The 18,516-nt window shown below is 32.1% G+C and overlaps 4 protein-coding genes across 7 annotated transcripts; 2 read left to right on the forward strand and 2 right to left on the reverse strand.

The window, feature by feature from the left end:
• The first annotated feature begins 784 nt into the window (after positions 1 to 784).
• On the forward strand, positions 785 to 6,193 carry CYLD (ubiquitin carboxyl-terminal hydrolase CYLD). The gene is made up of 11 exons (XM_069110479.1): positions 785 to 1,559; positions 1,655 to 1,796; positions 1,870 to 2,091; positions 2,644 to 2,819; positions 2,899 to 3,015; positions 3,076 to 3,299; positions 3,374 to 3,546; positions 3,603 to 3,899; positions 3,969 to 4,084; positions 4,151 to 4,367; positions 4,444 to 6,193. Exons 1-11 carry the CDS (start codon positions 1,080 to 1,082, stop codon positions 4,632 to 4,634), a joined length of 2,355 nt encoding a protein of 784 aa, XP_068966580.1. The 5' UTR covers positions 785 to 1,079; the 3' UTR covers positions 4,635 to 6,193.
• Positions 5,001 to 7,369, reverse strand: Maf1 (repressor of RNA polymerase III transcription Maf1). Of its 2 annotated transcripts, none has more exons than XM_069110482.1 (5): positions 7,235 to 7,369; positions 7,014 to 7,154; positions 6,542 to 6,823; positions 6,353 to 6,472; positions 5,001 to 6,277 (listed from the first exon to the last, which is right to left on the reverse strand). In XM_069110482.1, exons 1-5 carry the CDS (start codon positions 7,315 to 7,317, stop codon positions 6,208 to 6,210), a joined length of 696 nt encoding a protein of 231 aa, XP_068966583.1. In that variant the 5' UTR covers positions 7,318 to 7,369; the 3' UTR covers positions 5,001 to 6,207. The 2 variants fall into 2 exon arrangements, with proteins under 2 accessions (XP_068966583.1, XP_068966582.1); XM_069110481.1 differs by having other exon boundaries at positions 7,005 to 7,154.
• Positions 7,370 to 8,325: 956 nt separating this feature from the next.
• Positions 8,326 to 13,917, forward strand: Wdr59 (WD repeat domain 59). 3 transcript variants are annotated; one of them, XM_069110475.1, is made up of 22 exons: positions 8,326 to 8,465; positions 8,540 to 8,625; positions 8,747 to 8,796; positions 8,908 to 9,043; positions 9,110 to 9,323; positions 9,402 to 9,535; positions 9,633 to 9,782; positions 9,854 to 10,013; positions 10,085 to 10,164; positions 10,242 to 10,308; positions 10,397 to 10,605; positions 10,663 to 10,926; positions 10,996 to 11,146; positions 11,227 to 11,420; positions 11,503 to 11,636; positions 11,724 to 11,933; positions 11,999 to 12,125; positions 12,626 to 12,655; positions 12,756 to 12,794; positions 13,108 to 13,268; positions 13,344 to 13,597; positions 13,696 to 13,917. In XM_069110475.1, the coding sequence occupies exons 2-22, from the start codon at positions 8,572 to 8,574 to the stop codon at positions 13,833 to 13,835; spliced, it is 2,958 nt and encodes a 985-aa protein (XP_068966576.1). In that variant the 5' UTR covers positions 8,326 to 8,465; positions 8,540 to 8,571; the 3' UTR covers positions 13,836 to 13,917. The 3 variants fall into 3 exon arrangements, with proteins under 3 accessions (XP_068966576.1, XP_068966577.1, XP_068966578.1); XM_069110476.1 differs by lacking the exons at positions 8,326 to 8,465; positions 12,756 to 12,794 and having other exon boundaries at positions 8,472 to 8,625; XM_069110477.1 differs by lacking the exons at positions 8,326 to 8,465; positions 12,626 to 12,655; positions 12,756 to 12,794 and having other exon boundaries at positions 8,472 to 8,625.
• A 451-nt stretch (positions 13,918 to 14,368) lies between these two features.
• Ahcy (adenosylhomocysteinase) lies at positions 14,369 to 18,266 on the reverse strand. The gene is made up of 6 exons (XM_069110480.1): positions 18,112 to 18,266; positions 17,398 to 17,588; positions 15,898 to 16,239; positions 15,453 to 15,668; positions 15,109 to 15,335; positions 14,369 to 14,915 (listed from the first exon to the last, which is right to left on the reverse strand). Exons 1-6 carry the CDS (start codon positions 18,137 to 18,139, stop codon positions 14,618 to 14,620), a joined length of 1,302 nt encoding a protein of 433 aa, XP_068966581.1. The 5' UTR covers positions 18,140 to 18,266; the 3' UTR covers positions 14,369 to 14,617.
• Between the last annotated feature and the right edge of the window lie 250 nt (positions 18,267 to 18,516).

Consider the following 18,516-nt stretch of genomic DNA (forward strand, 5'->3'; position numbering starts at 1 on the left):
GCTACCAACAAAAGATTAGATGAGGATAGAGGTCACATCTATGATGATGAATTTGCCGATCGCCTGTGCAACTTTTTGTGGTGTCATAAACTGTAATGTTTCTGTCATAACCAATAATGTTTTTTCCGACATAACCACGATCATATAAATAAGTCTCGACAGACATATACTGAAACCTAAGGAAAACCGTCCGAAAATTTAGTCGTGACTAGTTGTGAAAAATGAACATGGAAGGCAAGATGTTTCTTGTGATGCTATGAATGTCTCTGACAGAAACAGAGATGCTCTACTCATTCCTGTCCGTCTCGCAAGAATGCGGATGTTTTTATGATCTATTTATTTGATTATGATCATAACAACATTAATTTGATAGGATTGTTGATGGGAGCGATTCGAAGACATTACATTTTTTAATAAGATAAACGGAAGTCAAGAGCATATAACTTTATCTGTGCGACCAATCAGATATCATCTATATAGTCCAGTCATTGGACGAAGAATTGATAGAAGCCAATATGGCGTCAAAGTGTAAAATACCCTAAAAATGCTCAGTTTTACATAATCATAACATTTCAACCTCTGCAGTAGACTCTGCAATTTAAAATTTGTGTTTTCAGATTTTACATGTTGAAAACTATAAGATCGTAAATAAAAAAGAGTCTATAATTTTTGGACCCCTAAAATAAAGCTCAATCCAATGTGATGAATGAGAACACGGCTTAAAATTTCCGACTAGTGATTACCAACAATGCAACCCATCTTCTCACTATTAAATACCCTACATAGATTGACAGTCAAAGTGCATTCTTCTGCTTGAATTTGATTGTCATGCGTAGATATTCGTTCATACTTTAAACAATATTTCTTTAAATAATTTTACTGGATACTCTCAAATCTTAATAATACACTAAGTAACATGGATGTAGAGATTCTATTTCTCTACATTTCCTTCTATATTTGTCTAATTTGATATAAAACAAAAACTGTACAGTGACAGAGATAAACGTTTCTCTTTATCCGCGTGTTCCGCACATGTGGTTAATAAATTATTTTATTATGATGATCGTCTACGATTAATCATGGAAAAGCGGAATTCCAGTAATAAAGAAGACCGACAGGTCTCACAGTATTTTGTCGCCAAACAAAATACCATTCTCATGCGTATGTCCAGTGAATGTGACAAAAATGTCAATACATTACGTCTTGGCATGCTGGTCGAAGCTGTCGAAGATTTAGGAGATAGCGCACTCAAAGTACGCGTGATTGATACGACAGGATCCGAAATTTGGCGTGGCACTGAATGGCGATGTCACAAATTTGATCTGATTTCTGTTACACCAGAAGTATGGAAATTTCTACCTGCTGTGTCAGTCCCTCAAGAGAGAGTTCGCTTGGCAAATTACAAACACTTATGTGAAGAACTTATGAGCCTAGAAATAAATGACACTGTTTGGTATTGTGCTGATCCCTCGGGATGTACCAAATTTTTGGCTATTATTAAGTATATTGGACCTGTGCCACAGCTTGGGCAAGGATATTATTTTGGCCTTGATTTGTTGGTAATTCCATGAAATATTTTGTGCATTGTCGTTTACACCCTTAATATTTTTTACTAAATGAATATGAATATACCTATATGACAATATATTTGTAGGATGGCGACCAACTGTCTAAGACTGCTTTAGTAAGCAATGAATATTTTGTTTCTACTCACTCTGAAGGAAGATTTGCTACACTAAGTAATATTTTCCCAATAAAACCTGGAGGTCCTACAGGTCTTGCAAAACCAGATAAAAGTACAAAGATAAATATTCTATATCTTTCAATTTTTGTAGAATTTTAATTCATTAATTGAATATTTTATTTCAGATTCTTGTATAAAGATTGAAACAGGCAATAATTATACAAATGATAAGAAAAAATCTGTATTGGATACAATACCACCTGTCTTATTAGAAAGATTCACTCTATATGATGATAATAAAAATAATAATAGAGACCAAAGATCTCTGTCAAAAGAATATCATCAATCAATAAAATCAACAACACATGAAAATGACAGCAATGTAACTAAGAACACCACCACCCATGGTAATTACAAAAATATAAAAATAAATTTTAAATTTTCTCAGTTTATTGCTTAGTAGAATAGTTTGCTAACTTTTCTAAAAATTCTGCATAGTATACTTGCCTTTACCTACCACATGTAGTAGAGGGAGTTAAAAATAACTCAGATGGTTAAAAATAACCAGAATCTTAGTCTCACTCTGTACTATCGGCAAGCTTTTTAGTGTTGTAAACTTCTCATAATTTTATTATAAAATGGCTGCTGCTTTGCAAAATATCCCCCTCTTTGTATTAGAACATAAATGGAGTAGTGATATTGAATCAAATGTGTATAGTGATATTGAAGGGACACTTGGACGTTCAATGGGTTGTAGTAAGGAATAGTAGACATTCTTCACTCTACTAGCGTTCCATATTTCATATTTATTTAGCATGTTAAATTACATTCCATCTCTTCTTTTCCTTAATTTTAATACACAATTACAGTACAATTGTGCTTTTCTATAAAATGCTATTAATGCTAATGTTTTTATTTTGATTTCAATACATGAGTATATATTTTTATTATTATAACAGGTAATACACCTGAAAAGAATGAAAATAAAAAATGTGGACGAACAGAAAACTTAGATTTAATTGTGGGTTCAAATGTGAAAGTACTGTTGGATTCTGATGTACACTATGGAATTATTCGTTGGATCGGGACTCCCCCTGGTATTACTCCTGGTAAATTGATGGCAGCTGTAGAATTGGTACATATAACATAAAAACTAACAATAAAAAGGAACGTTCAAAAAAATTAAAAAGAAAATATAATTGTTTTATTTTTAGGATGATAATCACCCATCTGGTACTGACGGAACATATAAAGATGTAAGATATTTCCATTGTCGACCTCACAGAGCTGTTTTCACTGATCTTGACCAATGTTCACTATATGATACCATAGTAAGTATTACCATTTTGTATATTCTTTTTGCAGTCGTGTAACGAAATATATTTATATAGGCAAAAATTGATGATCCAACAACATCGATAAGTACAGATAATTTCGGAAATATGGAAAGCTCTGTTATTGTTGGTATGGTACGACCTATTTCCGTTAAAGGAAATTTGGAAAGTATTTGTGGAAAATATCGAGGAATTCAAGGTCATCACAATTCGTGCTACTTGGATGCTACTCTTTTCAGCATGTTCACATTTACTAGCGTTTTTGATAATCTTTTATTTAGGTATGAATCGAACCTGATTCCATTTTCATTTTTTCAAATTAAAATGATGTCATACATAATATGTTGCTTTTTAGACCACCAAATGAAAAAGATTGTCCACAGTACGAAGAAGTACAAAGGGTACTACGCGAAGAAATTGTAAATCCACTTAGGAAAAATATGTTTGTAAGAGCAGATCGGGTGATGAAGCTCCGGACTTTACTTGAAAAATTATCGTCTGTGTCCGGGCTCACTAGTGAAGAAAAAGGTATTTGATCATAGATGAATAATATTTTAATAAATAAAATTGTTTAAATTTTTCAGATCCTGAAGAATTTTTAACATCCCTGGTTGCTCAAATTCTGAATGCTGAACCATTTCTTAAATTAAGCTCTGGTCAAGATGCGTATCATTACCAACTTTTTGTCGAAAAAGATGATCACTTAAATCTTCCAACTGTTCAACAACTATTAGAACAGAGTTTTCTTACGAGTAATATAAGATTAAAAGAAGTTCCTTCGTGTCTTATTATACAAATGCCACGGTTTGGAAAATCATTCAAGATGTACCAGAAAATTCAACCTACATTATTACTTGATGTAACGGATATAATCGAGGATTGTAAGCATTATTATTATGCTGTAATATAAAAATATTGTTTGTCAATCATGTCCAATTTTTCACTTGTAGCTCCAAGGCAATGTACCGTTTGCGGAAAGCTGGCGGAATACGAATGTAAAGAGTGCTATGGACAATGTGGCGTTGGACTTGAAAGCATTGCTTTCTGTTTGCAATGTTTAGAAAAGGTAAAATGAATAAGCAGGTAGAAAAAACTGAACTTCTAATACAGAAATTTTAAAAAATTTGTTTAGGTGCATCGACATGAACGAAGGACAAATCATGAACCAAAGAAGCTTATAGTACCAATGGAGTTCGCTATTTTACAAGAACATTGTCTGATCCCACGTTTATATTTAGAATTATCGGCTGTAGTTTGCATTGAAACCTCCCACTATGTGTGTTTTGTAAAATGTGGTTCTGGTTCGGAAGCACCGTGGTGCTTTTTTGATTCTATGGCTGATAGGAAAGGTATTTCAATTATGTTTTATAAGCTCATATACTGTATCTTTATTGCTGACTAGTAAATTTTCTCTTATTTCTTCAGGGGAACAAAACGGTTACAATATACCGGAAATGGTTCCATGTCCAGATTTTCCATATTGGTTAAGCGAAGAAGGTGGAAATTACCTAACTGAATTGACAGACGACCGTCATCTACCGGAACATGCAAAACGACTGTTATGCGATGCATATATGTGCATGTATCAATCTCCTGATGTTATGATGTACAAATAAGTTAAATTGCCTGATAATTTAGGTAAGTTAGGTTTACAGTTACTACTCAATGAAAATAGGCATAATGTTTGTGCTTGTTGCTTTATTTATTTCATGTATGTGATAAAGACTTTATACTACTAAACACAAGAGGTAAAGAAAATATCAATGCATGGCTGAATTGTGTCAGCTCATAAAGTTTATTCAAATGTTGACAGACAAACATGTAGTCTTAAGGGAACTAAGGTTATACACATACATTATACAAATTACCAGATAATCACTGTTTTGAATCAAAAACTAGTAACTCCAGTATAATGTTATTTTTTAAATTCTCGAGATATATGTATACATACATACATACATATATATATATATATATTTATGAGTGACATAAAATTAAATTTTCCACTCTACACGAAAGTTACAGTAAAATCTACTAAGTATTGTAAAGTTTATACATATTGCACGATCTAATCAGTTTATTTAGAATGAATTCAAAATATTGAATTGAAATCTTTATAGTGCACAAAACTGAGTATTTATATATCAATACATACATTAGAATTGTGTATATTTATCAAAAGTAATATACGAAACATAAACAATTTTATATGAAAAGCTTATTAAAGACATTAAGAAGCATCAGATGACTGATTTTCATAGCAAAGAGCACAAACAGCTAACAAATATTTCGTAACTTAAAAATATAATGACTAGGATTCAAAAGTTAACGTTGTACTTTTAAATCTATTGTTGCTCTCATAATTTTATACTCGCGTTTTATAATATCAAATTAGATTTGTTTTAATTTTCCTATTGTTACTATCATAATAATTCTAAGGGGCTCTAATAGAGCAACATAGCACAACAATAATTTAGAATCCACTAAGTTTGTTGCTTTGTTATATAAATTTCTTTTTTAATAATTGTTGATAATAAAGATCTATTTTGATATCTTGAACATTTCACATGGAAATAAAATCTAATTCTTAGATTTATCAAAATTTGATTATTATATAGCAGATTTATATGTTTAAAATTTCTTGGATAGTGAACATATATATGAAAGTTATAAATTTATAAGGAAAACAACATAATTTCAAGATCGTACAGTATTGTTCTTCTGTTTGATTCTTTGTTGACTACAATTACGCTTTAATATCGTACAAAAAAAAGAAACGGAAAAGTAAATTAATTAAATTTTCTGTTAAAAATAAACATCACTGTAAGTGAAAATAAACGAAATAATTGTAACATTTGAAATGTATCACTGTACATAATAAGTTACGTACAGTAGTGCCGCGTTAATTAACCGCGGCTCGGGATCATATCTAATCAGTTTTCAAGAGAAGTATAATTCTAGAAAATTCTAAGTACTCCGTTGAATGTAAGAGGGATGTCTGACACGTTTATTTATTTTAATTGCGTAACGTCAGAAGTTTCGGGGAACTAGTTCTAAGAACTGGTGGGGATAGTAGCGGTTAGTTAAACGTAACACTACTATAATAGGTGAAATTTAATGTTCATTCATGCCTCTGTATGGCAGAACAAATAAAGATAGTGATGAAGTTTGTAAACATGTATTATGAATTTAGTATCTGTCTTCATCTTCATCCATGGCAAAATCACTGCCAACACCAGAATCTAACACGTAGAGAGGACTGTAAATACACATTTAAAAAAATGATAGAAAATATAAGTAAACAATAGTTGAACTGAAGATTGATTATACTCACTTTATTGCTCTGCATGGGAAAAACACAATGCGTTTTAATTTCTTATTATAGAAGAAATAATTAAAAGACCACAAGCAGCCATCTTCTCCAAATGGATCAGATGCAAAATCTGGATTGTAACTAAAATATTTTCGTATTCTTAACTTTATTTAGTATACACCTCTTTTTCATGAAATTCTAAATATTTACCTATAAATATCACATTCATTTAAAGATATTTCATGATCAATGGCAGCCCAAAGTGCCGTTCGAAGAGTACGATAATGATCAACCGCGGTTGCACTCAAATTACTATCTACAGCATTCATGACCCATTGCAAGCTTGGTTCTTTACTGAATTCATGACTCTTAGCATCAGAAAAATCATAATCTGGATGGAAAGCTGAATTCAAAGTGGCAATCAAATAGAATAATGTTTTTCTACTGATTGTATCACATAGTGGACCATCTTCATCACCAGAAACACTGCGGCTGGAGCAAAAATATGGAGACGTGTTAAATCACTCTACAGGTAACAGATGCTGTTAAAAAATAAACAGACATTCTTTTATAAGGTATTGTAGATTTTTATGATTTTTATTATTTAAAAAGATAATGTTCAGATTTCTAAATTTATTATTTCATTACATCTCTCATCTACAATTTTTAATACCTAAAGTACCCTTGAGCAGGTGATGTTCCTAAAGATGTTTGTGGTGGTGATAAAGCTTGAAGATCATGTGGAGTAAAACCTTGCTCTGCATTGAAACGTTTATACAACTGTTTATCATTTCCAGCCATTTTGCAAGAGTAACTCTCTATTCTGTGGAACAAGAGAGATAATGTGTAATATTATTTTAAAGAATAGTATATTTCCACTAAATATCTTTCCAATTGTCTTACCTGCCTATTATTTTGCTGTCTCCAGTCTTGATGGACAAGGCACTGTTTATAGCTTCGAAACGTGTACTCTCCAGCAATTTCATCTTGTCGACAAGCAGCAGTTTCCTTTTACGTTGTGTAAGAACAGCCTCTCTGTACTGAATATCCTTTGTGCATCTCTTAGTGTAACACTCCTGTCATTAATGCTCCATTACATAGGAGCTGATGACCTTTAATGTGTTTTTCGACTAAACTTGACCTCGTTTCTCAGTCGGACGGTCAAGGTGTTCAATATAATCGAAAATTTAGAAAACTTCTCGGACATCGAAGACTTATTGAGTCTTTGTACATCTTTCTTATATATATGAAAATTCCTTTCCTCTTCGAGTGTACGAAATTAATCGTGGACGTAATGATTTTTCCCGCGACGCCGAGCTTGTACATCACAGATCTCTAATTAAAGATATCGAGACGAATTTACCGTCTGTACGCAGTCCGATTTCGGCAATCGGTTCTCAGATTAAACTTCAGCTGTAACCAGCGTTGCTTTCTTGTCGCTGGTGCGAGTGACGTGCAAGCTAAAGAGAGGGAAAACGGCGTATAGAACAGACAAGACGGCGAGACTACGCTTGAGAAACAAAAGACGCCGTTCTTCTTTTTTTTTCTTTTTTTTTTTAGGGTCGAAAACTCGCGCTAAACTGAAAGTCGCTGGCGAATGTGCCACAAGAGTTGTGAGAAAACAAGGAATCAGACTCGTTTATTAGAAGTCAGCTAAACAAAGTGACTAAGAAAACTTTTACACATCCGCTACTGACGAAAACAATCCATAATTACGGACATTGTTGTCACTATCACTTGAATTATCACGGTCACTGTCAAACAAAACCACCGTAGATTTGATATAATTCCGATGCAATAATCAAGGATCGTCAAACTTCTACTCTTTTTTGTTCCTGTTTCGCACCGTTTATCAATTATTTGCGTCCCGATATTAGTACACCTATATGCAACGAATATATGCGTTCTACGTGACAGAAATAGCACAGCGAAGCGTCTTGAACTTTTCTCTCTTTCTCTAATTCTCTTTCCCTCTCTTTTACTCTTATTACATTGCTTCCTCTCGCTTTACCCCTTGCCCACATTTGTTTTTTAGCAGGGATATGTACATGAATTTTGTTCAGCCAATCGAAACCCACCGATAAAGATGTGTGGGTTAGGACGCGATGCAACGAATCATATACTAGCTTTGATTGTATGTACGATTGCGTATACTGTGTACGATTCAATTCTAGTCCGCGTATATTCGGTTTATTTCTAACCTTGCAGAATGCTGACAGGAATTCGAATTTATTGGTAAAATGTCAAAACGTTGGGGCAGCGACTATGTCGTTACGGAACACCGTGATTTACAGGTAGGTTATCTTATTACATGAAAATATATGTTATTATTACAAACAACGTGTATTTCAATTTTGAATACTATGATATACAATTGTTTTTTATTGTAGAATTATTTTTGTTTTATGTATATAGGCTAATACTATGGCCGTGGATGCAACGGGTAATTATGTATTACTTGCCGGGTAAGTAAACAAAAAATGAAGTTTTTATTTTTATATATATTTGGTATGTAATTTCCTATAATTTTTATGTTTTCTAATTTTTCGTGATCTTTTTCTATTATATATTTTTAGACGCAGATGTTTCGCGATAAAACACCTTGACGAGAGTGCTGACGTATTAAAAAAATTTCAAAGACAAAGTAAATATGAAGTTGGCTCTGCAGAATGGAACCCCACAAGTATAAATTGTCATCTATGCGCTGTATCGGTTAGAAACTAAATCTATATGTTGTAAATAATATTGTAGATATACCTAATTGTATTTAAATTTTAGAGCAATACACGTATTGAAATACTGTCTCTTACTGGAACTTGTAATTATGACTTACAAACAACAAATAGTCTAAAAGCACATACAAGAGTTGTGAGTGACTTAAACTGGCATCCCAAAGAACCAGATATCATTGCTTCCTGTAGCATTGATACATTTATACATATTTGGGACATAAGAGATCAAAGGAAGCCTTGTTTATCATTATCTGCAGTTGGTAAATATAGAGATTATAAAACCCATTGTGAAATAATTTGCAAACATTTAAAGATACATATAATTGAATGTGTTATAGCTGGTTCTTCTCAAGTAAGATGGAACACTCTTTCTCCCAACATGTTGGCTACAGCTCACGATGGAGATATTAAAATATGGGATCAAAGAAAAGGAAATAGTCCTATGCAGTACATAGCTGCTCATCTAACAAAAGTACAGCCTGATTTCATAGTAGCTCTATTCACTATAATAATATCTAATAATGTCACTTTAGTAAAGTTCAATGACATACTTATAAAAGTTATTTTAGATACATGGTTTAGATTGGTGTCCATTTCAACAAAATCAATTGGCAACATCTAGTCAAGATTGTACAGTGAAAATTTTTGATATCAGTAATCCACGAAGAGCTGAGAGCATTTTAACAACAAACTCGCCCGTATGGAGAGCGAGATACACGGTAAAGATATAGATATATGGAGAATCTAAATTTATTTCTATCTATAAAAACTAATAATAAGTTATCCATAGCCATTTGGTGAAGGACTGGTAACAATAGTAGTACCGCAGTTACGACGAGGAGAGAATAGTTTGTTATTATGGAATACAACAGACCTCAGTGCTCCTATTTATACTTTTGTAGGACATACTGATGTTGTTCTTGAATTTCAATGGAGACATCAAAAATTGGGTATGTATTATGTGTATAAATTTTCAAATAAAAAGGAATAAAATATCATAAAATATATTTATGATTTGCAGAAAATAGTGATTTTGAATTAATTACTTGGTCAAAGGATCAATGTTTGAGGATATATAAAATTGATCCATTTTTAAAGAAAGTGGGTACTTCTATACATATACGTGCAAAGGTTAAAATTTTTATTCATAAAAAATATAACATATAATTCTATTCTAGTTATGTGGACATGGGATAGATGATGGTTCATCTATATATACTCAGTATCCTGAAGATAATAGTTTAAGTATGTTTCAGTCTTATTTATAATTCAATCTTATTTATAAATATAATGCACTTCTTTCATTCAACTAATATAGTTGCCATTAATATAGGAACATTACAATCCGTTCAACAGCTACAACTTAATGACGCTCAAACTGATCGTGAAATGAATTGTATAACAACAAAAGTTGATGAACCTATATTGAATTCTGAAACAGATGCATATATTGAAAGTAATAAAGAAATATCGTCTCCTACACAACCAAAAACTTTGCAACAAGAATTTTCTTTAATAAATATGAACATACCAAACATAGAGGTGATACATATAAACGTAAAATAGAAATGCATATAGTATATATTTTTATCTTTGCAGGTCAATACAATGGATGCTGTGGAACGTAGTTGTACTGTAACAGCATCCAATAAAAGTTACAATGTGATATTAAAAGTAAATTTCCCTGCGAACTACCCATATAGTGCGCAACCTACATTCCAATTCTGTCATGGAACAACGATCGACAATACAACATTGGCAAAGTTGTTGAAGGTTTTAAAGCAAACTGCTCAGCAACGCGTTAAAAAAAACAGATCATGTTTAGAACCTTGTCTTAGACAATTAATTACAACATTGGAGCAAGTAAAAGAAATATATTTCTCAGATTACGTCCATTTTTTATAATATCTAACGTTTTTCTTATTTCTATAGACATGTAAAAAGGATGAGAACGAAAGTAGTCACTTAGGATACGACATTCAAGACAATGCGAATTTCTTAAACTCTTCTAACATGTATACAAATTATCAAGATGCCTACATACCCTTTCCTAGAACATCTGGTGCTAAATTTTGTTGCGTGGGTATGTATAAAAAAGTAATAAGAAATGGTAACAAAATAGTGTACATAATAGAAGCTTCATTCATTATCTCTATTTGTTAGGTACACTCGTATGTTTTGGTCGTGCTTCATATACGAGAAGGTCGTCCATGAAACCAGAGTGTACAACACCTAGAGCACTTTCTGCATTAGGGAATGGAATAGGCAATGGAGAACATTTTATGCATATGTATCCAAATTCTTATGTACAGTCAAATGATAATATTCCTATAAGTTCTTTTTATTTTCAAGATCGAGTATGTATAATAAAATTTTTTGTGAGAATGTTCATAATATGAAATACTTGTAAGAACCTCATTAAATATTTCAAATTAATAGAAAATGAATCGGGGATTGCATAATACAAATAGAATGACTCATAGATCATGTTGTAAAAACTATCATTTTATGGTAATGATATATGATGCTTCTTCATTGTTTTTCGTCAACAAAGAATTAGCAGAAAAATATGTGTGAGTACAATATATAATTGCGATACAATTTTCAGAGACATTCATCGATTTTCAGAAAATAATTTCTTAATTTTATTTTATATCTAGTATCAATATCACAGATATCCCAGCAATGTGTCAATACAATGCAAATGTAGCTGCATCATTGGAACGTCCTGATTTGGTTCAGGCATGGTGTTTAGCCGCTCTTGTGATATCACAACCAGTTTCAAATATAGGACAAAATTCTTGTCAGTCACCTGAGATTGATGCTCCATGGCCTTTACATCCTTTTGGTCAAAATTTAATTCATTCCTTGTAAGTAATGGATTACTACTTACAATAAAAACAAATTATTTTACAATAATCCGTCTCTACTTTAGAATACAGCATTATGCCAATCAATCAGACATTCAAATGGCAGGTATGCTGAGTTGTGCATTTAGTTATCGTTTGGAAAATCCGGACGTTGCTCAGACACGGCTAAGTAGCAAGTCCATTAACGTTAGTGTAAGTACGTTGTATTTATTTTTTGTAGATATTAAAATGTTCTAGCATGGCCTGGCACAAGCACAATTTTTATAGCATCATTGATAGTTGCTACATTACATGTCTTGATCATATTTTGTCTTCTGTTCACAAACATACTGAACATTTCAGTACTTGGAGATACTCTTCGAACATAATCATCTATTGTATTCATGTTTTAATGCTGACTTCTCAATCTACAGTATATCACATGTTTCATACTCAGCACACATTTCTTTTTTTCGATGCATGTTTAAATATGATTTAAATGTATGAGTGTCGTACGATACGACGGTATTGTATGTGTCATAATTATAAATTTCTCTCTAAAATAATAAATTTCCAAAATTGGAATAATCCGGAATTTAAATGAATCATGCTATACCGACGTAATACATTAGTATTTTATTTCAGTATTTTTCTTTTCTAATATATTTTTTAAAAATTACCAAATGATTGATATTATGTTATCTTTGTTATAGAGGCTTTCTACAGGAAAATGGTGGTTAAAGGTAAGGCATGGTTTTTGGAGTTTTTTAAGTTTGTACGTGTTTTAAATGTACTGGTTCTTAGGGTTCTTTTATCATGGTGATATTTGTTACTGCCTTACAGCATCGGAGTGGAAGTGTCATGGTGCCACAAAGCATGCAGGTTTGGCCCTGCTTAATATTTCAAATGCCAAACTTCTTGACCTTGCATCTAATAACTGTTTTACATTATGATTAATATTAATACCCATAAAATAATCGTACATGTTAGTAGTAATTAATTATATGTGATGTACTGTTTTGTTGTGATAATACCTAGAAATTTCACACAGAAGACAAACATCTTTGTGCAGAACTGATCATAGACATTATGCCTTTTCTACATATCATTTGTGTATATTGTGTTTTCATATTGTTCGCGTAATGTTTATAAATGGACTCGTAATTTTATATATCATTCGATACATTTTTTTTAGCCTGGTGGTTCTCCATATCATACGATTCATCTAGCCGATACCACATTAGAGGGATGGAACTTTCAAAATTTAAAGCAACATCGATCTAACTCGTGGTCCGATTCGCTTGACGATTTAAAATTAATTCAAGACACATTCGGGGATTCCGTGAAAAATATTAGGTACGTAATTTTAAGGACTTTAATGTAGAATTGTTCAATTTTGTTAGGAATTAAGCCAAAGCATTGATCATACAGGTTGCTCGATGAAAAATATACTGCTCTCTACGATGGTTATAAAAAAGCATATGCTGAAGTGCTACATAGGTGGCGGTTATTAGATGCACGTGCACAAGTATTGAAGCATGTAAGCACAACTCCGTTGGACACGCACAAAGGCGTCGAGTTCCAGAGTGAATGTCAATTGTGTGGTAAAGTTAGCAGAGGACCTCAATGTATAAGTTGTAAACGATTAGCATTGGAATGTGTAATTTGTCATATCTCTGTTAGAGGTAAAGTTAATTTAATGCAGTGCAATTTTTTTCATAATTATTAAATTATAAGGTGTATAATAAAATAATTTATAATTATCTCTTTTTTTTATATTTAGGTCCAAGTAACTTCTGTATATTTTGTGGACATGGGGGACACACGCAACATTTGGCAACGTGGTTCACTAACCAAACATTGTGCCCCACAGGCTGTGGATGTTATTGTTTGCAGGAAAGTTCTGCCCTCTTAAAGTTATAAGTAAAAGATAGGAAGGAATTGTACATAATCGTGAAGATATATAAAAATGTTACGAGAAGATAATAAATATGTTTTTTTAAGATCTTTTGCAATTTTTATGCATCTCTATTGTCATTGTTCACTAAATTAATTTCTTCATTAGATGAACTCATTTCAAGAAATATTTGTTCTAATTCTTTTATCTCAGCTGTAAAAAAAATAGAATGTTCACAAAATATATTCATAGATGCACTGAGAAACATTAAAGTATACCAGTATTTAGACGAATCTTTTCACGAGCAAGAAAGATTTCTCTAGCAAATTTCTCTGCTTCTTTTTCTCGTAGCACTTTTTCCAACGCGGCATATTCTCTTCGTTTAAGGAAACTATAAATCACGCCAGAAATTAAGCACGACCATCTCGCTAACTGGCAATATAAATTGTCCCATATTTTAGATAACATTTTAATCTTTTATATCAGATATCGTTACCTTTGTTAAAGAACTAACTTCTAATGGAGGCGGGGAAATCTTTTTCTTTGCCATTTATATGGAACTTGTTGAACAAAATATTTTTATTTAAAAGCGATAATTATTCCCAATAAAGTTCACAGATTATGACAATACAATACAAAACACACAATCCCGTTTCGGTGATTTGTTATAACTTTTCTAGATAACAAAACACTCGATGTTGAGGCTAAAATTAATAAATGAACAACTATAAAGATCAATGGTTGACAATCCAATTGTATTCATATGGTCCAAAAAAAGTACATGAGAGCCTCTGAATTTAAATAATAACTAGTATCGATAATAGTCAGCTTTGTAAGGTCCTTCTCTAGGTACACCAAGATATTTCGCTTGTTCCTCTGTCAATCTGGTCAACTTTACTCCAAGGTGATTTAAATGCAACGCAGCGACTTCTTCGTCCAATTTTTTCGGCAACATGTGAACTCCAATCGGATAGGACTCAGATTTGGTCCACAACTCTATTTGTGCCAATACCTGATTTGTGAACGAATTGCTCATCACGAAACTGGAATGTCCTGTGGCGCATCCAAGATTAACCAACCGACCTTCCGCAAGGAGGATAATATGTCTGAAAAGGAAGAATCGGAATTTGAATCGAAAGTATCGTTTAACCGGTCAAAAATCTATTCAAGTTTACACTGTATAAACTTAATTAGAACATATCTAAAATATGTGTTTAACTTTCTGCTCAAATAATTTTATACAATTTAATGTTTGATTTTCTGATATAGAAATATTTTTTTCGAAATTGAACTATTCACCTGCCGTTCTTTAGTTGATATCTGTCTACTTGTGGTTTAATGTTGACTTTTTCAACAGCGTTTTTCTCAAGCCATGCAACGTCAATCTCGCAATCGAAGTGACCAATATTACAGACTATAGCATCCTCTGGCATATTTAAAAAATGGTCGCCCATTATGATGTCTTTGCAACCGGTGGCAGTAACATAAATCTGTCCTTTGGTTGAGACTTCTTCCATTGTCGTTACCTGGAGAGTAATTTAGAAATTCACCAATTATAATTTACTTCCATTGCAATTTTTGATCAGTATTGGTTTCAATACACTTCGAGTATATGATCTTTGATTTAATGTTTCAGCAATCACCTCGTATCCTTCCATGGCAGCTTGTAACGCATTAATGGGATCGATTTCCGTGATTATCACACGTCCTCCAAGTGCTCTGAGACTTTGTGCGCAACCTTTTCCGACGTCTCCATATCCAGCAACCACACAGACCTTTCCAGCAATCATGATATCTGTTGCTCGTTTGATACCATCGATTAATGATTCTCTACACCCATAAAGATTGTCGAATTTACTCTATTCGACAGAAGAAAATTATTTTACATGGGACTTAAAATTTAATCATTAGGAGAGTAACAGAAAGATGAGACAAGTGAATGATCATAAAATAATTTACAAGATTGCTGCGGAGATTTTTTACATATTTTTTACTTATGATAAGTACTTTACTTAGCAGTAACCTAGCAGTTTTTTTCTCTTTAGGACAAAAATATTTTTTTTGTTCCTCGAACACAATGTGACGAACCTTTGTTACTGAATCGTTTACATTTATGGCAGGAACTTTCAGAATGCCTTCTTTCATCATGCGATACAGATTGTGAACCCCGGTTGTGGTTTCCTCGGAAAGACCTCGGCACTCTTTTAAATATTCCGGGAATTTGGTGTGCACTAAGTTGGTCAGATCACCGCCATCGTCGAGAATCAGATTTAATGGTTTTCCATCCTTAAATACAAGGGTCTGTTCTATGCACCAGAGGTATTCTTCATCAGTTTCACCTTTCCAAGCATACACAGGAATCCCCGTTTTTGCGATGGCTGCTGCTGCATGGTCTTGAGTGCTGAATATATTACACGAGGACCATTGAACCTATCGATATAACGACAATAACGAGTCATTAACATCTTTCTTGGTTTCTAGAGTAAAATCATCTATGAAATCAAACCCAAAGGTAACATGTTTCATTCGTAAAGCAGGAAATGAAACATTGCACAGGGTTGTACGAAAAGTTTTTGATGCAGAGTCAATGCATCCATACAGTACGCTGAGATAACCACTACGTTTTATATTATTATATAAAATGATATTATTTTTTTTATAATCTTCTGATGTTTCTACGTTTGCCATTTTGTTGAAGTTATAATTAATATTTGCAGATTTTCTATTTGCAAGTAATTTTATTGTGTCAGAGACTAGAACAGAATGTTCCTAAGTATTGTGATATTATATATATATATATATATAAAATATTTTTTTTAATTTTGAATGAGTTATGATAATGATAAGAAGATACCGATTACTAACCGCTGATTAATCGAAAACTTCTTACAACGGGATGATATTACATTCCCAGATATGATGTTTTCATTGCATCATAAAAGTTTATGATATTTATCTTTCACAGCTTTGAATAAATGTAAAAGTGTATTGTTAAGTGTTTTGAATAAATATAAGTGTTTCATAATAACGACCGAAGATAACCGTGTCGTTTTACCTGATCCTGATCTTTGAGGATGGTTCAAAAGTTTTCCGATGTCTGATACAATTGTTAGTAAATCTTGCGAAACACGCAGGGTCATGATCGATGAAATCGATCTGCATACGTATAAACGCGTATTAGTTTCTTCATTCTGCTCTCTTATATTTCGTTCTATATTTTTCTATTTTTATGATTTTTCATTTCAATTATTTTGTAATAATTGTATTTTTTACAAAATAGATTTTTATGAATTTTATAATTGGATGTATCTTTAATTTGCTTTTAATAGTACAAATATAAATATATTAAACTAACGAAAAATTTTTTATTTTTAATTTTGTGTATAAAAATTTATATTGAATAATAATATTTTCTGGGATATTATCGTTTCATCAATAATTTAAAGAAAGTATCGTACTGACGAGTTTGTGACTATCGAATTGAACCTTAGTATGTAAGTGTTCAGGCAAAGAAAACAATAGCAACGATTTAACCGAATTCTGAACATCGAACGAAAACGACGGGGATGTAGAAAGGTATCAACTTACCTCAGCTCCGAGTTCAACTAGAGTTTCAATGAGAACCGCAGTTTGCACAGTCATATGTAAACAACCGGCAATTCGTGCACCTTTTAAAACTTTTTCTGAACCATATTTCTTTCTAATGGCCATGAGGCCAGGCATTTCATTTTCTGCCAAAGTAATTTCTTTCCGTCCCCACTCCGCCAACGACAAATCAGCTACAAATAAAAAAGTTAGAAATCGATTTTATAAATTTTAGATCACTGTTCATAGATGAATCAATGAGCTCAAATCAAAAATTTTGAAATCAACTTCGTTTTATGATATATTTAAAAATATTTCATTGCTCTGTTTCGATGAAAAATGGAATAAGGACAACTATTTTTTTTTATGTTTTATTTTATCATTATTTTTACGTATAAAGAACGAAATTTATCATATTGACAAATTATAACACAATTTATAAAACTTAATTCAGAAGATGCTTAATCAATTAATCTCCACATACTACTTTAGGTGCTATATGACATCATTTAACAACTTTCAATTGGGATTTATATCTGAATATATTTTTCTTTTACATTACTTTAATATTTTTTTTTGTGATTCGACTACTATGTGTAGATGTGCAGATTATGAAGCGATATGTTTTAAATATTATAGAAGAAGGTTACAAATTTTTTTCAAATAACAACCACGTGTCTGACTAACGTAACTCCGAAATTAATAGCTATGACTTACCAACTTTAAATGGAGGTTTGGAAGACATTTTCGTTGATAGAGATAATTATTACAAAAAGATAGAGCTAATTATTTAGTAACGGAACAACGCACAATATATAACATTAAACGTCTTTGCCGGCTACTTGCGGTAAAACTACTGGCAAGGAACGTACAACAATTTCATTTTAACAAACTCCGCTAGAGACCGTTACTACTTGCTAGTAGCGTGGCAGGATTTAAAAGTTTTGGCGGGACAACTTTAACAAGTAGGAAAAATGAAATATTTTTAAGAGAATTGTTATCTCTATTTTATAGTTTTTGATATTTTATTTGCACTTCGAAATTAATGATATTAACTTTAATAATAGTGAATTAATAATACTGAAGATAATAAAGTAGTATATTGACATTTAAGATCATTTA

Source organism: Bombus flavifrons, chromosome 3 (genome assembly GCF_040668555.2).
Source record: "Bombus flavifrons isolate JBK064 chromosome 3, iyBomFlav1_principal, whole genome shotgun sequence".
NCBI classification, from domain to species: Eukaryota; Metazoa; Arthropoda; class Insecta; order Hymenoptera; family Apidae; genus Bombus; species Bombus flavifrons.